Here is a 17362-nt window from a genome sequence, read left to right as displayed (position 1 = left end):
GGGGAGGAGGGTAGAGAGAATGGTGCAGCAATGAAGGAATGAAAACCCAAAATCCCTGTAAATGTTCATTAAAACTAATAAAATTTAATAAAAAAAAAACCCCAAACTATAGAGACATTTAAAAAACACCCACAAACCAACAAAAACACAGTTGTTGCCAGGGATTCACAGAGAGGTAGAAGGGAAGAAGAAATAAGTGGAGCATAGTTTTGGGCAGTGAAAATATTCTACATGATTCTCTGAAGGTGGGCACATGACATCATGCATTTGTCAAAACCATAGTACTGAGCCACAAAAAAAAGGAAATGTCTTATGTGAACTATGTGCCTAGTTAATAAAAATATAACAATATGGGCTCATCAGCTATAACAAACACGCCATGCACATGCAAGACAGACATAAGAGAAACATTGTCCAAGAGGGAGAAGAGATAGTGAGAGCTCTCTGTACTTTGCATCATCTCCTTGTAAATCTAAAACAGTTCTTAAAAATTAGACTATCAGAGCGTGGAGAGCCGAATGACTAAGTGGTTTTCCTTGGCTCTCGATGAGCTAGCTAGCATCTGTTCTACTGCTCAGTTGCTACATTTACTGGGGAGGCAACACTAACTTTGAAGTGACTAAAGAATCCGCCTCTGTGAACGGGTCCACGGGGAACAACTACAGTGAGAATATCTGCAAAAAGAGAAGTTGAGAAAACAAAACACTCGAGTAATTCAGTGCTAAATTCCTGAAGTGGAATCCGCGGAGTGTCACAGTTGATGATGCTAAAAACATGGGCGAGCAGAAAAAGACTTAGTTGAACAAATGACAGGGCTTGTGTGATTTAAAGCCTATGGTTACGTACCACACTACTACTCATCAGCAGATACTGCATCGAAAATATTTGGCTGTAGTGGCAAGAAACTGGGCTGCAATCCCAAAGGCACGCGATTCGAATCCACCAGCTGCTCCGCAGGAGAAGGATAGTCCATCTCCTCTCCTTAAATGCTCTTAATTGCTTCTGAAAATCTGCCAGAGCATCAGCTATTGGTCAGTTCCAACTTGACAGTACACAACACCATCGTATTTTTAGGTATGCAGAGATTTATTGTATTTATTGTATTGATTTATTTAGTGAGCTCTGCTAGCCTAGTGGGTAAGGAGTTGCACTGCCAACTCAAAAGACAGGCAACAGGAGAAAGACAGGCAATTTCCTCCCATGCAATTTACAGCCCCTGAAAACCTGCTGGAGGATCAGCTGTGAGTTGATTCCAACTTCCTGGCAATGAGTTTAACCACAGTATTGAATCTGAGCATGAACGTCATTTATTCTCATAGTCTTAACTATCATCATCAGTTCCATGAATTTTTGTCAGGAATAGAAGGTGGACTTCTGACTGCCCTACTAGACAGTAGTTCAATGGTTTAACAGATTAATGGCCAAGGTTCTTTGTGAGGGCCAAATGTCTCTAGATGAAAAGAACTTCCTTCAACCACAATTAACAAAAACTGAGCAGCATTAGGGAGTAGTTTTTGCTACAGACTTGATGATATTTTTGTATTGAGTTCAACCATAAAGTGCAAGACAAAATAGTACTTCTCTGCAAAATGTACACTGAAGAAAAGTAATTTCAACAACTAAATTTTATGAATTGCAAGCAATGTCAAATTGATTTATACACTTGCTGTGCTGCCAAAAATTAAAACAAGATGCAAGGTTTAAAGATCACCTCAGGGCAATAGTGTTAAGGGTTCATCTAGCCTCCACAGCTCCATAAAAGCCATGATAATGTGAAATTCTGTTATGTATTTCCTCCCCTTTTAATCACATTTCTTCTAAAGAATCTTTAATTAAAATATTCAATAATAACTGGATGGTATCCGGTCCAGTTCTCCTGGACTAATGGCCAAAGAGACTTTTGTTCTTGTAGGTGTGTGTCTAATTCTCCTTTTTCTGTTACTCCAGGCTAAAAGAGAACAATTTTTGTATTTTGAAAGATCAATTTTATGTGTTTAAGACCCCAGGCACTATAGAATAACTAGAAGGTTGCTTTTAAACCTTAAACCAAAAATACTCACTGAAGTCTTAAAACCAAACCACAGTTTACTTAGCTCTGGTGGCATAGTCTTTAAGGAGGTGCGCCCCTAATCCACAGGAGGAACCTTAGGCTTCTTCTCTGAAACTTATCAAAGGTTTGAATGTATTAGCGGCTCCTGGGAAGAAAGATAGGTAATGTCCTCTAGTGAGATTTACAGCCTCAAAAACCCACTGGAAGGCCAGCCATGAGCCCATGACAACTCAAGGCAATGAGTGAGTGGGTAAGTGAGTGGGTGGGTGAGTGAGTGGATGAGTGGATGGGTGGGTGAGTGAGTGAATGGGTAAATGGGTGGGTGGGTGGGTGAGTGAGTAGGTGAGTGAAAGCATAAAGAATGTCTGCACGAGCACGTGCCCTTTTAACATCTACCAAAGGGAATCTTGGTGGGTAAAGTGTTGAGCTGCTGAGCGGGCGGTAGTGACCACACACCAGCGCTGCTCCCACCTCAGAACCATGATGGAGGGTCGCCAAGTGATGGGATCCACTCAACAGCTGAGGGTTTGGTTTTACATGGGGTCAACGTGACAACAGCAACTTAAAAGCTTCCACAGGACCATTAGGGGGCAGTGAGCGTACGTTAATACTAGGACAATTCAGAAGAGGGGCGTGCGAACGGGTCTGCAGAACGTACCAAGTGTCAATGAACAGCACGTGCAGAGAGTGGTGGACTGGTGCGTGTTCTGCTGTACGGTCTCAGCAATAGCAAAAAGCAGCAGCAAGATCTCCAGAGCCACAAATTTGCTGCAGACACAGTTTCCATGTCCCAGCAGTATCTGTGGTGCTTACAGCAAGTGCGGAGATTTCCGTATGTGAAAATCCATTTAACTGTGAAATTGAGGCATCACTACCTAACCTTTAACCCGATGTGATTAACCTGCTAAGAGGCAAACATCAAGAGAAGCGTCTATAAATATCTTCTAAGTGACATACAGACTCAACTATAATCATATACTTACAGGCAATGTCAATATTTAGCAGTACCTATCTGTCTGAATCACAACCAACCTTGCATAACAGTATCTGTCTGAAAACATATTTTCAGAAATGAAATTCATTTCATCTCACTACAGATCAGCATTAACAGATGAGCATTTGCCATTGGTTCTGATGATCAGGACTTTTTTTCCAAAAGATTGGATTGTTCTTAACCCCAACTAAGTAAACTGTTAGTCTCTTCCCAAAAAATTTCACTCTTGTTGGTCTATATTACAAAAAAAAAAAAGCAGTTTATAATTATTATATTTTAACATAGTAGACTTATATTTTGTTAATTATATATTATATTAATATATTTCTATAATTATAAATATTGTTATAATAGTTATAATTTTATCAATAAAGGACGTATAACACTTTCTTTTCTCCTTTGTTACACTGTTGTTGTTGTTGTGTACTGTCAAGTTGTAACCAAGCCTTAGCTGACCCTCCAGCAGGTTGTCAGAGGCAGTTAATTGAACAGGAGGATATTGCCCAGCCTCTTCCCAGCAGAGCAGCTGGTGGATGCGAACTGTGTGCCTCTAGGATTGCAGCAAAGCTTCTTCCCACTAGGCCACTAGAGCCCTCTCCTTTTCCTTGTTACACTAAGTACCTCATAATATCCTTCATTCAGCTCATAGGCTCATCATAGGCCTCATCTGCCAAAATACACTTCACCTAGGTTAAAAAAAAATCAAATCAGGTGATTGCAAACAAAAGGGGGCACCCCTGCCATGTAATCTGGGGGTGATCTGCTGAGCTTGGAGTCCCTGGGTGGTGCACATGGTTACTGCTTTGGCTGTTAACTGAAAGGTTGAGGGGAGATGTTTCAGCTCGTCCAGAGATGCCTTCAAGAAAGGCCTAGGAGTTTAATTCTGAATGATCAGGTACTGAATTCACTTTGGTCACCATGTGTGAGTCAACTCAACAGCATCTGATTTTATGGCTTTCTTCTCAGCTTGTTGAGTCTCTTTGTGACCAGTGAAGCTTCTGGCCAGATGATAACCAGGAGGTCCCTTTCTCATAGCTGCCATGTACTATGGATTGAACTGTGTCCTTCAAAAATAGATGTTATAGATCTCATTTGCAGTAAAAAGTGCTTAGTGACATAGTTTGTAACAATTCTGCCAAAGATCAGCAGAATCCATCAGTCACTCTGTAAGATAAAAATGGGCAATCTTCGTCCGTGAAGATTTGCAGCCGTGGAAACCTGATAAAAGGTCACTGAATCAATTTGATGGCAGTAAGTTTACCTGTGGAGACCTCTGGTGGCCTGGAGGTAAGAAACTGTGCTGCAATCCCAAAGGCACACTGTTCAAATCCACCCACTGCTATGCAGGAGAAAGATGGATAGTCTCCTCTCATTCAGTTAACTGCCTCTGAAAACCTGCTGGAGGGTCAGCTATGGGTTGGTTCTGACTTGATGGTACCCAACAAAAGCAACAGGTTTACCTGTAGGGAGCTCTGATGACCTAATGGGAAGAAGTTGCTCTATAATCCCAAAGGTATGTGGTTTGAGTCCACCAGCTACTCCACAGGAAAAAGACGGGCAATCTCCTCCCATTCCTTTAACTGCCTCTGAAAAGCAGCTGGAGGGTCAGCTCTGGGTCAGTTCCGACAGGACGGCACACAACAATCACAATAGCGGCATTTAATTTGGTGTACCGTTGAATTGGATCTGACTGGCGCAGGAGGAGTTTGCCCCTCCTTCTCCAGAGAAGTATCTGGTGGATTCGAACTACGCACTGCAGTGCAGTTTCTTGCCACTAGGCCACCAGAGCTCCTCCTTCACTATGTTATTGAAGAAATATTAGTGTAGGGTGTGTCTTAAGTCAATCTCTTTCTTTTTTTTAAATCTTTTTACTTGTTTGTATACAATAATTTCTTTACATTATGTACTTGTGTGTGTGTTTATTCAGTCAATCTCTTGAGATATAAAAAAGCAGATTAAGCAGAGTGGGGAAGGTAGATAGTATGGTACATCACAGAAAGGCAACGTAGGAGCAGAACCTGAAGGAGACAAGGCTCTGTTCCCATGGCCAACACAGAGAAAAAGCCAACAGCTGGCCATCTGAAGTCAGACTTCCAGACTCCTAGATGAGACTTCCAGACTCCTAGATGATGAGAAAATACAGCTGTTTGTTAAATCCACCCATATGTGGTGTTCTCATTACAGAAGACTGGATAACTAAGATATCAGTGACCTTTAAAGGGAGCTAGACACTTTTTTTTCCCACGATTTAGGAATTTTTATTAAAGCAAGAATTTTATAATCCAAATTACATTTCCTTGCTCAGTTATCAATTCTGTTACCTAATTCAGAACTGACATTCTGAGCTATTCCACAGTAAAGAATTACAAAATTAAAGAAAGGAATGATTTAGTTCTTTTTCTTCGGTGAAGCACGAGTTTTCTTTCATGGTCCCTCATCATGTTAAACAGTTGGAACACCAGTGGCACTGTTAACTGCTTTCTGGGCAGCCTCTTAAGCTTGGTGGGCTTGTAGTACAGCTACAGCTTCATCAACCTTAGAACGAAGAAACTCCGGAGACTCAAGCATATGAAGAAGTTCTGAATTATCAGTCTCCAGTAACATGCCAGCGATTTTACCAGCCAATGTAGGGTGCATGGCTTGAATAAGAGGAAACAGCCTTTCACCCAACATCTGCTTTTGCTCTTGATGGACAGATGCCAACATGGAAGCAGTCAAAGGCTCTTCTTGATCTTGTACATGAACAGGAGGCCGATGCATGGTGAATTGTGGTTCTGCATTTAGGTGTTGCTGACAATTGCGAACCCCAGCAGCGTATGTATACTGCGGCACAGTGCGGACAGCAGGAGTAGCTGCTTCAGCAGCAGCTGCAGGCCCGGGACCCATGCTCTGTGTTGATGTGTTCGCAACACTTTGTGTTGACATGACTCGTGGATCTTGTGAAGAAGCTGGTCTCATGGTACTAAATGGTGGTCTAGGAGCAGCTGGGTGGATAGCACCGGGTATATTTTGGAATGGATGAGGTCTGGCACCCTGAGCAGTACAGCGATGACTTGGTCTTAATTGAGCAGTTTGCCTGGGAGGGTAGTACGCAGCACGGTTCTGAGTCTGTGGAATAGCTGCCATGAAGTAACCTGAAGGAGGTGCTGGCTGGTAGGGGTTGATCACGGGGTTGGGCACAGCTCGGACATTCACCATACTCTGCATGTACTGGTTAGTGAGGCGAGCCTGGCGCTCTTCTTTGCGCTGAGCTAAAGCTATATACAGTGGTTTCATGGCCACAATTTTACCATTCATTTCTTTAAGTGCTTTAGTGGCTTCTTCTGGGGAGGAGAAACATACGAAACCAAATCCTTTGCTGCGACCACCCTCCATCATAACCTTTGCGCTAGTGATTGTACCAAATGGAGAAAACTCTTTGCGGAGACGTTCGTCATCAATGCCATCATCAAGATTTTTCACATATAAGTTAACACCCTGGTATCTGCTGATCCTGTCTTGCTTCATCTGCTCAAATTTGCGCTTAAGTTCTGTCTGTCGTTCCACTCTTTTCTGAGCTCGACCAACATAGATTTGTTTTCCATTGAGCACCTTTCCATTCATCTCATCAACAGCTTTCTGTGCATCTTCATGCCTCTCAAAGCTCACAAATCCAAAACCTTTGGACTTCCCACTTTCATCGGTCATTACTTTCACACTTAAGGCAGGTCCAAACTTGCCAAAGAGATGCCCAAGGCGCTCATCATCCATGTCCTCTCCAAAATTCTTGATGTAAACATTGGTAAACTCTTTAGCCCTAGCTCCGAGTTCTGCCTCTCGTTCTTTGTGAGACTTAAAATGTCCAATAAATACTTTGCGATCATTTAGAAGCATCCCGTTCAATTTTTCAATAGCTCTTTCAGCTGCTTCCTGTGTGTCAAAATGCACAAATCCATAGCCCTTGGAACCATTTTCATCACAAACCACCTTACATGAGAGGATATTACCAAATGCTGAAAATGTATCATACACTGCTTTGTTGTCAATGGATTTGTCCAAATTTTTCATGAATATGTTGCCCACTCCACTTTTACGAAGAGATGGATCACTCTGAGCCCACATTATGCGTACTGGCTTACCTTTCATAACATAAAAATTCATGGTGTCCAAAGCACGCTCCGCGTCCTCCGGCTGCAGGAAGTTCACATACGCGTAGCCCAGGGAGCGGTGGGTGATCATGTCCCTGCAGACCCGGATGGAGAGGATGGGCCCGATTGGGCTGAACTTCTCGTAGAGCATCGCCTCTGTCACGTCAGGGTGTAGGTCTCCCACGTAGAGAGACGACATGGGATAGCTGGGGGCGCTGGGGTTCATCTCGGCACGGCTACCAGCAGGGCCACAGTCCACGACCGAGTCGATCCGCTGTTGCTGGGAAGCGAGGCTGGGAAGGGAGGCTGGCGGTGTCGGGTCCTGGCAGCGGGAAGGCCTCGCGAGTCTCTTCGTTCCTCCTTGGAGATGCTGAGGCGCCGAGGGCGGGAAGTAGGCTGCACTGGGGATAAGGTGGAGCTAGACACTCTTAAATGGCACAGTGCTGGGGAGCTCTGGTGGCCTAGTGGCAAGAAGCTGCACTGCAATCTCAAAGGTGTGTGGTTTGAAACCACCAGATGCGCCTCTGGAGAAGGAGGGGCAATTTTCTGGGCCAGTCAGATCAGACTAGATGGTACACAACAAGGTGGGGTGGGGACTAAATAAATAAATTGCACACTGCCTGATTCATCCAAGTCAGATACTAATACCATCCCCATTCACGCCTACAGATCTTTATTGGACCTTGAAATGTCCTCTTCGCTCCTAAGAGATATGAATGACTTTCTCAACTAACCCAAGGTTTTTCAACTTGATATTTGCATTTTTAACATATGTACATATGTTAGATCATATCTTAGATCATAATCATCATTTCCCAGTAAATTTGGTTATCTCTCATGGTTCCATCCAACTTGTGTCCTGAAGATAAGAAGAAAGCCAGATCTTTCAGGTTCTACATCCCTCCCAACCCAATGATGATTCTCTCTAAATTGTATTACAATTAAAATACTTTTCACAGATACTATTCCTCTGAGATAATTATTTGTTGATTTCAGACATAGGCGAAGTACTTTAATCATGAACTTCAGAGTCCTAAAGGAAATCTGAGATAGTCCATCACCTATTTCATATTGGAGGTTCTTGCGGCCCGGGTTGGGGGGAAAGGTGAGTTGAAGGTCATCAAGGGGCACAAAGCAGGGGCCAGACCTGGAACCTCCCGGCCTCCACCTCAGCACTGTCCTCCACGTTTTCCTTTTCAGCAGCAGTAAGTGACAAAGGGCCCTGGCCTTGGTACCAGAGAGCGAACTCTCACTCCAACCCCAACTTCCCCCAAAAGCCCAGAGCTTGCTGTAAATGGAGATATGTGAAGAGCCCTGACTCGTTGTTGTTGCTGCTGTTATGTGCCGTCAAGTCCCTTGTGACTCATAGCAACCCTATGTACAACAGCCCTAAACCCTGCTCTATCCTGTGCCAATCTTATTGTCTCTGACGTCCTACCACCATTACACCAGCCTCTGAGTCAATCCATCTCATCGAGGGTCTTCCTCTCTTGCACTGTCCCTCCACCCTACCAAGCATGACATCCCTCTCCAAGGACTTGTCCCTCTTTGCAACATACCCACAATATGTCAGATGAAGCTTCAGAATCCTTGCCTCTAAGAAGGAGCTTGGTCTCACCCTCTCTAACATGAACCTGTTAGTTCTCCTAGCAGTCCATGGTATATTCAATACTCTTCTCCAGCACCACAGCTCAAAGGCAATCAATTCTCCTCCTTTCGTCCCTAGTCATTGTCCAGCTTTCTGATGAATAGCAAGTAATTGTGAAGACTACAGACTGAATCAGGCACACCTTAGTCTCTAGACTTGACATCATATGTCTGACTCATTAGTTAACACAATACTGCAAACTCAAGAGGTCTGACAACATGGCCCAGGAAAGCTCCTGACTGTTCTCCTCCTTGTTTTCCCCAGGCCTCACCTTGGCCAGGTGGACAGCCAGCTTGTCCTTGGCACCCTTGATCTCCTTCAGTCCGATCCTGAACGCCGTGTCCACCACGTCACACTGCTTGCGCAAGTCGTGGGCTGTCTGGGACAGGACTCGGTCCACAAGGGCCTTCAGCATCAGGGAGTTGTTGCGCTGCTTGTCAGCCTTCTCCACGTTGGCGTTGGAGAAATCCAACCAGTCTGCCAGACTCACGGAGCTGAAACAGAAGCCACGTACCATTCACAGCGTGTGTGGGTGAGGCAGGGGGCGGAAGGAGAGGGACAAGCCCCAGGAAATCCACCGGGATCCTGGCCTAGCTGCACCTACAGAAGCACCTGGATCATTTCTCCATCTCTGGAGAGAGTGAATGGCTGTCCATCAATGGCAAAAGCTGCCAATTTAGGGGCACTGGGCTGGCATATTCTACACATTCTCTCATTTAACCCTCACAATAACCTAGCAAGATCTGATAACCCCATTTTACAGAGGAGGACAGGTGTGAAATCTTGTGGGGATGAATTCCCTGTGCTGCTACAGAAATGGTTGACTTTATTATGCAAAGACCAACTCAATTGAGAATGTTTTAAAATCGCATGAAAACCTAGAGAAAAGATATAAAAATTTGCTACTAGCAGAAGTCAAGTGGCTTAGCAGACAGCCCTCACCAGGGAATGTGAGTGAAAGGTGAATCCAGCAGAGTAGGCGGCCGGTCTTACTGAGTGCTTTAAAATGAAGGGTGGTTGGTTTTAGTTTTCATGAACAAGTGGAACATGTCTCTCCAAAACTTTAAAGAAAATGTTTTGACATCAAGAGATAATATTCTTTAAAAGGATTCTGATTTAAAAGGAGCTTGAACCTTTGAGAAAAGCATTTTGCAGAAGAAAAGTTTGGCATGTTTTCACAGCTGCTTAGGTTTGAGACTGAAGAGAGACACGAACAATTCGGGGTTTCTTTCACTTTTGCTCATTGAAATTGAAGTGTACTTTGCCTCCCTTTCAACAGGAGGATGAAATGGATGAACGGATGAAAAATGTTTCCTCCGAGTCTTTTGCTCAGCCTGAGAATGTGACTTTGCCCAAGCTTGAGTTAAATTGTACACACTCTAGATGGGGTTTACAGGACGACTCTTAGACTGGAGCCATAATCAACACCCATGGCATCAACAGGCAGTATATCCAAAGACCTGTTGCACTGGAGAAATACGCTGCCAAGGGCCTCTTTAAAGTGATACAGAGCAAGGATGTCAGTTTAAAGACTAAGGTACACCTGAATCAAGCCATGGCATTTTTTTATTGCTTCCTTTGCATCTGAAAGATGAAAAATAACTAAATCTGAAAGTTGAACAATAACTACACATGACAGAAGAAAGAAATTCTGCCTCTGGGGTGGTGAACTGTGGTGTTGGAGAAGACGCTTGAATATACATTGCACTGTCAAAAGAACAAGCAGATCCATCTTGGAGGAAGTGCAACCAGGGCGCTCCTTAGAGGCAAGGATGGAGAAATTTCATCTCATGTATTTCAGACATGTCAGGAGGGGCCAACCCTCGGGGAAAGACATCAGGCTGGGAAAGGAGGAGGGTCAGTGAAAGAGAGGAAGACCGTCCAGGAGATGGCCTGACATAGTGACTGCAGCCACAGGCTTGAGCAGGATGGAGATTGTGAGGAGGATGCAGGCGAGGCAAGGTTTCCATCTGTTGTTTACAAGACTTACACGCATCACAGTCAGCTCGACAGCACCTAACCACAATACCCATCCCTAGAAATGTTGCGGATCATTTAGAAAGGACCGTCTCCCGTAATTCAGAGAAAAGCAATGCTTCTTTTGTTATGGCTTCCAACTTCTTACATGTGTAAGCAAATCTGGTTTGTTTCTTTAGAAAAAATTACTTGAAACGTCAGAAACGGATGCACTTCTGTTGAAATCTTGTGGACCTATTTCAAGTTTGACCCAGAATTGAGTATTGTGTAACAAAAAAGAAACACAAGTTATGATTAAAAGGTAAAAGTAATTTATCATCCTTAGCTCTCATGCATATGCAGGTCAACAAATACAAAGCAATAAATACAAAGAACTGTTGCCATTCATGTAACAAACTCAGGCTTGGTAACTGGAAAACTCATGTGCAGCCACAACCTGTTGTTGTTATGTGCCACTTGCGACTCATAGCGACCCTATGTACAACAGCCCTAAATTCTGCTCTGTCCTGTGCCAATCGCACTCTCTGATACACCCATCCCAATTACCCCAGTCACTGAATCAATCCACCTCAAAGAGGGCCTTCCCCTCCTGCGCCTACCCTCCACCCTCCCAAGCATGATGTCCTTCTCCAAGGGCTGGTCCCTCCTTGCAACATGTCCAAAGTATGTTAGACGGAGCCTCAGAATTCTTGCCTCCAAGAAGCCACCCTTTAACCCTTTCCAGGATCTGTTTGTTTTCCTAGCAGTCCATGGTACCCTCAATACTCTTCTCCAGCACCACAGCTCAAAGGCATCAATTCTCCTTCTATCTTCCTTGGTCATAACAAATGATTGCAAAGACCATGGACTGTATCAGATGTGCCTTAGTCTCCAGAGAAACACCATTGCTCTTCAGTACTTTGGAGAGGTCCCTAACAGCAGATTTTCTCATGGCTATACGCCTTTTAATTTCCTGGCTACTGGTGCCGAGAGTGTTGACTGTGGAGCCAAGCAAACTAAAGCTGTGAACAATCTCAATCTCTTCACCATCCATCCTGATGCTGCCAATTGGTCCAGTGGTGAGAATCTTTGTTTTTTTTACATTGAGCCTCAATCCATATTGGAGGCTGCAGTCCTTGACACTCTGCAGCAAGCGCTTCAGGTCCTCCTCAGTTTCAGCAAGCAGGGTTGCACAACCTGTCAGTGGCAGGTTTATATGTTCCTATGGTGCTGAACAGGCTTCAGTGGAACTTCCAAGGTAGGATGGGCCAGGAAGGGAGGCCTGGCAACCTATTAAAGATCATCAATGAAAACCTTATGGATCACAACAGTCCAAACCCCAACCCATCATGGGCTGGTGTGGACCAGTCGGGGGTTCAGTCTACTGTGCATGGGGTCACCATGAGCAGGGAGACAACTTGCTGGCAATCAACTACAACAGAGCCTGTAAATGAGACCAAGAAACACACGTGGGTGTTGGCCAACTTTGTAACTTGAGGCTTCTATGTATTTGAGCCTAATCATGACTCTTGGTAAGAAAATATTTTTTTCAAGCCCTTCAAAAGGAAGTAGGGGGCTTTGGTGGCATATCCACAGAGAAATGAGTTGCTAACTCCAGGACCATGTCCCTCTAGCAGTGCAAATTCACCAGATGCTCCGAGGGAGGAGAGCAGGCAATTTCTTCCTTAGAGATTTACAGCCTTGGAAACCCAAGGGAGGGTCAGCTAAGACTCATATGTGACTGGGCGGCAAGAATCTGAAACTCTATGAAAGCGTGTCTTGGACTGTGTATTAGTTATCTACTGCTGCATTAACAAATGACCCCCAAACTGAATAATCTGTTGTGAGAAACACAGCATGCTATAGCCCGTGCTACCAGAGCTTCTACAACCGAACACTTTAAAGCAACACACATTCATGATCTTATTATTTCTGGGGTCAGAAATGAAGGAGAAGACCTGGCGTAAAGGCTCTCATGAGGTGACCTCCATTCATCATCTCCCTAAGCTGCAGACCTCTGGAGCTGAATGATACACTTCCGTGATGCCATGTCCTAACAGGCCTCTGGGACCGAGGACCCCACAGCCACATGAGTGAGCTGAGAAGTGGATTCATCACTCCAACCCAGACTCATCAAGCCTTCAGATGGGACTGCAGCTGCAGCACCCGGCTTGACCACCACTTTGTGGTACTTTGAGCCAGAGGCATCCGGCTAAGCACTGACTAGATTTCTCACCCACAGAAACTGCCAGATACTAAATGTGTGTTGTTTTAAGCTAGTTAAGTTTTAGGGTCATTTGTCATGAAGCAATGGATAAAAAAAATACAATGGTAATTTTTTAAATGTGTGCTTTTACTCGTACACTTCTTTAATAGAAGAGTTTTAAAAATTAGAATGAGCTAGGTCTGTGATATGTTACTTGAAAAGCAAGTTCATTATTATAGAAACAGGTATCTAATATAATTTCATTTTTCTAAACAAAGTATATATATATGTATGTATCTGCTTATAAAAACATACAGATAACTTTGGTAATCTCAGGAAATGAGAAACTAGAAAAGAAGGGAGAAAAAGGGAAAAATTGGGGCTAATCTTAATTTGCTCTTTGTGTTTTTTGTTTTTTTTAGATTCTTTTACTTTTTAAAGGGAACTCTGGTGGCCTAGTGGTAAAGAGCTGCACTGCCAACCCAGAGGCATGTAGTTCAAATCCACCAGTTAGTCCATGAAGAAAGATGAGCAATTTTCTTTTGTAAAATTGACAGCCTCTGAAAACCAGTTGGAGGGTCAGTAATGAATTGGTCCTGACTCAATGATACACAACAACAACTACAATAACATATAAAATTTTCTTAAAGTAGGACCTAACATGAAGGACTCAGGATGTTCTGGCCTTGTCTAAAAGTCATCCCCACTCAGCACCTGCCTTTGTCCTCAACCCTCTTCCTAGGTCCCAGCCTGCGGTGAGGGGTGCACCAGTTCCTGCTTGTACAAAGCACTGGGACATTTATTACCGGGGGAAGAAGACAGCATGGTCATACCAGCAAGCAGGGGCCCACGCACACACTCACTTTGGTTCAACCCTCACTGCTTTCTCAGAATATCTGATATTTGGCGAGTTGTTGTTGAGTGAGAAGCAGATATCATCAATGGTCACAGCCACAAACTTGTCCTTCAAATCTTTTTCAAGATTGTACTTCGCAGCACGGTTCAGTCTGGAAGAAGAAGAGAAACTGTTTCTCCTTCTGGAATAACCAGTTAGTGGTGGGTGTTGTGAACTGTCAGGTCAGAACTGACCCATAGCTGACCCTGGTGGGTTTTCAGAGGCAGTTTATCACACAGAAGAAGACCACCCATCCTTCTCCCGTGGTATCTGAACAACATGCTTTTGGGATTGCAGCACAGTTTCTTGCCAATAGGCCACCAGAGCACCTATAAATTCTCAAGTGACCTTGGAAAATGAAGCTAAAGAAACTGAGCACACGATGGTGGCATTTCCTTCTCGATCACATCAAGGCATTCATTGGCCAGTAGAAGCTTGGTTACAAGTTAATGTAACCAAAACTTAACTTCAAGATACTCTCTTTCAGTTGAGACTTTTCCTGATGTCACATACTGGATGTAAAGGATCAGCCATGGCAGGAAACAACTCCAATGTCCCCAGTTTATAGTCAGGGTGAAATGGTGCCCCATCAGCACCCACGACCAGAAAGTATCATACACATGAAGGATTGGACGGATGTCACCTGAGTGTTCCTGGGAACCTGGGGGCACTGAAAGTGCTTAGGAGAGTACTGTCCCCCATTCCTTCTGTGCCATGGGCCCCCGTCTTTGTGGATGCTGCCTTCTCTAGAATTTCAAGTGGATTTCAGGGAAGGTGGGCGTGGGACAATCAGTCACACCTGATCTGCTCGGTAGTCTCCTCCAGGGTGCGGGTCAGCACGGCCATCACCCCCTGGATGATTTCAATCTCCTTCAGCAGCTCCTTTTCCACTTCATCATGGACCAAGTCAATCCCAACTCGCTTCTCCCTGACCGAGAGAAAGGAGCAGGGGTTCCAAAATGAGAAGGGGCACAGAGATGGGCTGAGGTCTGGGCTTGTAAAAATAAATGCACAACCGATCAGCATTTTACCCAGTCCGCGTGAGGGATGTATATGACTTGATGTCTACATGACGTCTGAATATCAAAAAACACAATGGGGGAAAAAAACCACAATGGAAAAAAAATCATTCTGAGATGGGTTATTTGGTATGAAAAAATGCTAACTGGACTTTTGTCCCCTCAAATTTCACCGCCAGTTCTAAAGCTTGAATCTTCTTACCTATGAATTGGAAACATTATCATTTTAGCAAAGCTTCAAACTGGTTCTTTCCAGTTCAGTCATAGCCAACAAAATGAAACTGGGATGGACCAGAATTTGTAAAATATGGGTAATATCAGAACAATAGCTGGAATGAGAAAAATTATAGGTTGGCACACTGCTGGAAATTAAATCCTCATCTTAGAAAACAAGGGCAGCACACAAGGTGTAGAAGAACCAAATCTCTTGAAAAATAAGAATCAGAAACACCAGTGCACCATTCAGAGGTGGCCAGGAACCACACCACTCTGAACATGTGTATCTCTCCCTAATCCTGGCAACAATCTCATCAATCTACAACATTCTGAAAGAGCTCACTGTACCTATTCTGAGTTACATAATGCAAGGTTTCACCCTGTAACTTTCTCATTCCAGTCATCATTCCAGTATAACCTCATTTACAAGTTCTGGTTTTACTGTATCACCCACAACAATCTGGTTTAAATTGGTTCAAAGCTCGGCTTTGAATTTCAAAGATGCATTTCTCTTTCCTTTCCTACTCCTTTCATATCTAGAAAGCTGTTTTATGTTGTTGCTATGAAAACCCATTGAGGGTCAGCTATGAGTCAGTTCTGACTTAATGGCATACAACAACACTACTTATGTGGTGAAGTAACTAAGTTCTGGTCAATGAGATTTAAGTAGAAATGATCAAGGCCAAGCCTTTCAGTCCCTCATAGATGAAATGTAAACATCCAGTTATCATCCTGACATCATGAGGTAACCTTGGGAACAAAATCCATATGCAATGGAACAAGAGAGAAAAAGCTTGGACTCTTTAAACTGGTCCCAGGGCCACCTGAACTGACTATCTCTAGACTGCTTAACTGTGAGAGAGAAAGGAACGTCTATATTATTTAAATATAATGCTATTTGAAAGTTTCCTGATACAGCCAACATTGGTCCTAGTTTACATAGTGCACTTATGTGATGGTGTTTGACCCTCTCAATACTCAGTCTATAGAGAGAAGAAATATATAAGTACGCCTATGAAGAGATAAGGAAATCAAGGAACAAATACTCATTCTACTACTCAGCATCAGAGGCATGTTGGGATCATTTCAGGCAGTAAAAGAACACATGCCCCTCTGCCTGATTTTACCTCGCCAATCAGTACAATGAGCCTTTAGGACCCAGCATTCCATTACTTGCAGCAGATGACACACTTGTTCGAAGAACCTCCCCTCCTACCTGTACTCAAGGCACAGCTGAGTGATGTGCAAGGGTTCTTTTAAGCTCTCCAGGGCTTTTTCCAACCTGATTTTGAATATCAGTAGATCGTCAGTTTCGTGCACAAGCTGCTCAAGTTTGTCATCTAACTCCTTCTTCCAGAACTTGACTTCCTCAAGTCTCTGTTCTGAAGCACACAGGGAAGGCACATCAGGGTTTGTCCACTCCCAGTCTAGCCAACTTCTGGCTGAGGGTTATTCTAAAACCACCTGAGATGTGTTCTTTCCCTCTCAGAGCTGTACTACTTGCGACTTCTTTTCATCTCTATAAATGTTTGTTAGTAAAAAGGAAAGATCTTTCATCTTATGCCCAATATAAAATTTATCAAAATAGCATTTTACACTCACTAATTCTTCAATGCTCACTCTGTATGAGTGCTCAATTGGCCAGCTTACTGGTAAGGTCAACCTTTTCCTACTGCATTGAAGTACTGAGTGTCATAAATTAGATGAATGTAGGATTGCAGCTTTGCCTCCAGACTATTATGTTCCATTGGTCAATTTGTCTATCTTGACCTATGTCTCACCATCTTAATAACTATAGCTTTACTTTTTTTATTATTACTTTTAATAAGCAAAAGTTTATAAATCATATTGGGTTTTCATTCACTAATTCATACACCTTTTGCTTTATAGAATGAAAACTGATTCACGTAATCACGTAACATCTGATCAACCCTATTGTATACTGCCTTTCTTTTCCTCCACCTTATTTATTAATATTCAATCCCTTCTCTCCTTTCCAATCCCTGGTAACCATCCAAAAGTACTCTGCATTTAAACCTTTCCTTAGTTTTTTATGATAATGATTTTATATCATGATAGTGCTTTGTAACTGACTTATTTTTTGCTAGTATAATGTTCTCTAGATGCATCCATGTGGTACAATGTTTCACGAATTATTTATTGGTGGGTTGTTTTTTTTTGTGTGTGTAAGAGGTGCTTTTATTTTTTTTTGTTTTGTGTGTGTGTTTTTTTATTTTATTTTATTTTTTAA

At 43.3% G+C, this 17362-nt stretch overlaps 1 protein-coding gene and 1 pseudogene across 1 annotated transcript in view; both read right to left on the bottom strand.

Annotated features, from left to right (window-relative positions):
* Nucleotides 1-17362, bottom strand: part of TEKT1 (tektin 1) — a 38692-nt gene that overhangs the window by 16988 nt on the left and 4342 nt on the right. Inside the window, exons 2-5 of the mRNA XM_006899765.1 lie at nt 16328-16493; nt 14676-14804; nt 13845-13988; nt 9091-9313 (exon numbers count right to left, since the gene is read on the bottom strand). Coding sequence (XP_006899827.1) covers nt 9091-9313; nt 13845-13988; nt 14676-14804; nt 16328-16493 — 662 coding nt within the window. The remainder of the gene's footprint in view (nt 1-9090; nt 9314-13844; nt 13989-14675; nt 14805-16327; nt 16494-17362) is intronic.
* On the bottom strand, nt 5487-7370 carry LOC102847422 (annotated as a pseudogene).

The sequence above is a fragment of the Elephantulus edwardii genome, unplaced genomic scaffold, assembly GCF_000299155.1.
Source record: "Elephantulus edwardii isolate Elephantulus edwardi_28Jun2011 unplaced genomic scaffold, EleEdw1.0 scaffold00267, whole genome shotgun sequence".
NCBI classification, from domain to species: Eukaryota; Metazoa; Chordata; class Mammalia; order Macroscelidea; family Macroscelididae; genus Elephantulus; species Elephantulus edwardii.
Note: the sequence above shows the minus strand (reverse complement) of the source record. Positions and strands in the feature narration are given on the sequence as shown.